The sequence below is a fragment of the Phragmites australis genome, chromosome 10 (assembly GCF_958298935.1).
Source record: "Phragmites australis chromosome 10, lpPhrAust1.1, whole genome shotgun sequence".
Lineage (NCBI taxonomy): Eukaryota > Viridiplantae > Streptophyta > Magnoliopsida > Poales > Poaceae > Phragmites > Phragmites australis.
This window is the reverse complement of record NC_084930.1, coordinates 23,815,504-23,820,586: the sequence shown is the minus strand read 5'-3', so window position 1 is coordinate 23,820,586 and position 5,083 is coordinate 23,815,504. Positions and strand designations below refer to the sequence as shown.

At 44.0% G+C, this 5,083-nt stretch overlaps 1 protein-coding gene across 1 annotated transcript; it reads right to left on the bottom strand.

Annotated features, from left to right (window-relative positions):
- Positions 1 to 1,610: 1,610 nt before the first annotated feature.
- On the bottom strand, positions 1,611 to 4,653 carry LOC133883598 (uncharacterized). The gene is made up of 2 exons (XM_062322972.1): positions 3,406 to 4,653; positions 1,611 to 1,997 (listed from the first exon to the last, which is right to left on the bottom strand). Exons 1-2 carry the CDS (start codon positions 4,592 to 4,594, stop codon positions 1,885 to 1,887), a joined length of 1,302 nt encoding a protein of 433 aa, XP_062178956.1. The 5' UTR covers positions 4,595 to 4,653; the 3' UTR covers positions 1,611 to 1,884.
- Between the last annotated feature and the right edge of the window lie 430 nt (positions 4,654 to 5,083).

Here is a 5,083-nt window from a genome sequence, read left to right as displayed (position 1 = left end):
GCTTGTATATTTTCTCAAGTATCTATAAACTTCCCTAGATTCTAGCACACTCAAATGATCGAGTGGGGGTATAAATAGCCTCAACCCCATAAAATTATCGTTGCTCCAATGGTCATATTTTGTTGTACTCATCGGAGGGTCCAGCATGTGCAATATTACAAACACCGGACTATCTAGCATGTACTTTCTAAAAACTAGCCATTAGAACTCCACTTTTATTTTTGTGAACACTAGATGGTCCTTCGAGTTTATTTTTGTGAACACCGGAACATCCAGTATGCATACGGTACCAATCGAGCCATTTTAGAGCCCCTTTGGAAAATAGTCTGATGTGTTCATTTTGTAAACACCAAAACATCTGGCGTTTATTAGACTCCGCTGCAAACTTTTTGTGAACACTGGAGTATATTTCTTTGTGAACACCGGAGCATTTTTTCGAACGCTGGAGCTTTTTATTCGTGAGCACCGGATTATCTGACGGGTATAATTTTAGCAGAGCAGCAATATGTATTTTGGGCATAACTTTCGCTCTTAACTCTGATTTTGATGATCTTAGACTCTATGAGAAACTTATGAAGAGATCTACATGATTGTATAGATATCCATCCCATTTGATCATATCAAAATTCATAAAAAAGTTTAATTCATTCATCTCTTTGTCCCAGTTTCGATGACTTCCCTTTTGTTACGTCCATAAGTCCTATTAAAATATATACTTGATAAACATATTAGTTCTGTTGACTATGTTATCATTAATTATCAAAATTATATATATATATATATATATATATATATATATATATATATATATATATATATATATATATATATATATATTCTAACAAGACCATATTCGCTATAGCGACCACTAGGCAGCAACGATGGTGGCCTGGTGATTAATGTTCCTTCAATTTTTAGGCATGGGCAAATTGTTTGATGAGGTGCATGGGCAAATTCACGTGGAGCAGTGACTGTCTCAGGATCTTGTCAGCATGTCTAGTTGACACTTAGTTCTTGTCTGGTGCAGATTAGAGAGTTGTGGGAGTTTGGCTGATTTGAAAGCTGATGAACTAAGCGGCCTTTTTTTGTCAATGTTTAGGACCCAAATGATCATCCATCCGTAATAAAGTTGACAGCATGAGAAAACAATTTTTTGTCTGTCTATTTACATGAGTACGTGCGTGTGATTGATTTTTGACAAAGACTAACTAATACTACCTCCATTCGTACATGTATGATGTTTCAGACGTCGAAACAGCCTCCAATCTATATGCAACTTCGATACCTGCTATTTGAATGAAAATGATAATAGAAATTATACATTTATCATATTATGAAATATTTTTCATACAAATTCAATGATACTATATATGTCCATATACCCAACCCAAATAGTTTCTTAAATCAGTGGTCAACTTTAAAGAGCTTTGAATGCATGTTTTCTAGTACGTCATACGAACGAATGGACAAGATCTCTTCATAATGAGACACACAATCTCCATCATGTCATACCCAATGACCTAAGCAATTCATTCATATCATCAATACCCTATCCTAGAAGCTGAAACTCTTAAATTTGTTTTTGAATGAACTGAAACTGCTAAATCGGATGTGGTACATTCAAACAAAGCATTGGTACAACTAAACAAAATCGGATGTCTGTGAAAACAAAAGAAATCTCAGGCCATACTCATGGAGACCCCCCAGGGCACCCTTGTCAGGTTAGTCAACGCAGGAAACGGCAGTGAAGGTCTCGCGCACCTTAAGGATCTTTACAAAAGTATGTAATTTTATTCTACATGCTGCTGGAATATAGTCCAGGGAGGAACTTAGCACTAGAGAGATATAAGCTCACCATGGAAAAAGTTCTACTTCATGTGCAATCTACTCGTTCAGGTTAGGGATAGCGGCATTCCGGTCAGGGATAGCGGTGACGAATGATGAATCGCATCCTTCGACATGAGAAGCCCCATCCTCGTCCATCTGGTTATCAAGCGCTTCAGAGAAGTAATCCACACAAGTCAGTCAAGAGTTATTGAATAAGATTATATCATTGCAAAATGCTAGGAAACACACTCGTCCAAAAGATAATCGCCTGAATCCAATAGGAGATTCTGAAACAGAACAAACAGAAAAACCAATGCCAGTATGGAATGTTCCATGTCAGGTACAAACCACCAGGCTCTTGCTCATATTTAAGGCATTATTCTCTCAAGATAGTATTAGTACCAACCTCTGTAATAGTCATTTATTGTCTTACCCTTGGTAACCTGGATTTCAAGTACTACAAACAAGATAGGAATTGGTGTCCAATTTCAAGTACTACAGCATGCAGTCTTACCCTCGCACAGAATTAATCAGAATCTGTTTTAAACTAAATTTATTCACCTATTGGTTGCAATATCACTGACATTTATCTGTCATCATTTGCCAGCATAAACACACTCTCGTTACTTCCAACAGAAGATGAACAGTCTGGTATATCAGAAAGAAAGGCGATATGAGTTTCATTACATGGGAATTATAGGTATGCATTGCAAATTAATAGTGTATATAATACACACAGACTGATACTTGCAGAATGAACTGCAATTTTATTCACCTGTTGTTTGCAACATCACTAGTATTTTTACTTTTTTTACTTATTCAATATCATTCTTCAGCACACCACACACTCTCTTAATTTGCCAACCGTTACTCCAAACAGAGGATGAACAGTTCATAGTATTACAGAAAGAAAGGTACTCCCACCGGTTTTAAATACTTGACGCTTTGACCAAGATCCAATCAAACTTTTAAAATTTTGATTCTCAATAGCTTCTAAAATATTTAGTTTGGAAACATAAAAATTATACGTGTAGATTTATCTTAAAAAGTACTTTCGTAATATTATATTTTTATTAGATATTATAACTATATTTTAGAAACTATTGACGATCAAAATTTTAAAGGTTTGATCAGAGCTTGGTCAAAGCATTAAATATTTAAAACCAGAGGGAGTAAGATCAAAGTTATTATCAGGGAATTAAATGTTACCATGTGCACAACAATGTACATGCATATCATCATCAATGTACAAATCATGCGACCATTTGTTCAAAATTCAAATCAGATATATCCATATTTGCCGTTTTGCTACTTTGTCCATGCGTGAACTAATCATAGATGCATCTGGCAAACTCATCAAAACACAATTAAATTCAGCCATTTAAGGAGACAAGTAGTTAACTAATTTACAAGTTTCTATTAGGTGAATGTTTATGAGCATCTTCCTACGACACAGGGTAGCACCAGATTTTGCATCAAGCGGTTAACAACTCAACATCGGAACCAGAACATGTTTGAGGATACGTTGATACGCATACAGATCATAGAATCCAAATTAAGCATGAAAATACGTCTTACCATTGACAAGCGAAGGTGGCAGCTGCCAAGCGAGGATGTAGCGCCAACTGATCGGCGGCGGCGGCCTGTGCCCGGCGATCACCTCGACCAGGTCGCAGGGCTCGTGAACGAACTCCATGACCATGCACTGGGACACGTTGACGCCGAAGAGGTACTGCTCCAGGAAGAAGTATACCACGTCGGGGTTGCTGGGGTGCACGAGCGCGAGCACTGGCACCTCCTCCGGCATCCCTGTCGCCTTGTAGCTGTCGCTTGCCCAGATGATCGCCAGGCTCGTCGAGCACTGCTGCTTCCACCACGTGTAGCCGGACGGACCAAATATCAGCGTCCAGATGATCACCAGCGTCTCCTCAGGGGGGTCGATGCGCGCACGGGTGATATCCACGAACCGCACCTTGCCCTGGCTCACCCTCACCATGCGGCTGCTCTCGATGTTCTGCCGCAGCTCCGCCGTGTATACGAGGGGGAACGCATCCGGGAGGACCACGTGGCTCAGCACCGGTTCGTCCGCGAAAGGGTCGCAGCCGAGGAGCCCCCACACGAGGTTGACCCACCAGAGCTTCCCGTCGTGGGCGACCACGTCGTGGGAGGACCACATCCAGCGCCGGCCGGACATGAAGGGACACCTCAGATCCCTCTCGACCCACGCGTCCGTGCCCGAGCGGAAGGAGAGCAGGGTGGCGCGGTCATCTTTGCCGTCACCGCTGGGGAGGGAGGCGAGGCGGAGCTCGGCGACCACGTACTCGGTGCCGCCACTGCCAGGGAGGGAGACAAGGCCGACGTTCTTGATGTTCGCAATGCCGGGATGGTCGGGCCGAGCGCGGTCGGGGACGCGCACGGCAGTGGCCGTGGGCTCGCTGCGCCCGGCGGCTGTGTCAGCCGGGAGGAAGTCACGCGCCACGAGGAGGATGCCCTGGGGGTTGCGGTCCAGGTCGAAGCCGACGAAGGGCCAGTGGGAGACGTGGAGGAGGAGGACGCCAGCGTCGGCGGAGAGGACGTAGGGGTGCTTGTCGGTGTCGTCGGGCTTGGGGTGGACGCTCATCGGCACGGTGAGGGTGGAGACGCGCGGCGGCACGGCGAGCGCGACAGAGAGGTCCCCCGGGTCCTCGATGGTGTTGTCCTGCACGAGGGCGACGCGGCCGAGGATCACCCACAGCGGCGCCGGCGGAGATGAGGAAGACGACGCCATTTCGGTCGATCGATTTGGTGGGTGCTTCCGGCAATGAGAGAGACAGAGAGAGACAGAGAGAGAGAGGGATTTGGTGGGCTTTTGGGTACGGATGGCGATTGCGGCGCTGGGTCCTTAGGGTTTGGCGTGCGGCGCAAGATTGGATCCCAATTGTTCCAACCACGTTTAAGTCGCCGCCGCAGCGTGGTGAAAAGTAAATAACGCAAGACTGTAAGAACAGAGCACCGGGCAGGTTAACGAAGCATGACTGTAAGAATAACAACAGAAAGCACGGGGCGCTGTGATAACGGATTCGAGCGGATGGTTGTTGGGTGGCCAGAGTACTCAAACCGTATAGATGGGAAAAATCAAATACTCAAAAAGAAAAAATGGCAGAGGACGGTCAGAATTTCTTTGCAAGGTTAACATTGCTGCAAACACATTTCGGTCGCCTACCTTATAGCATCTCCAAAAAAAGCTCTTTATTTGATTTTCTATAGCTAAATTTAG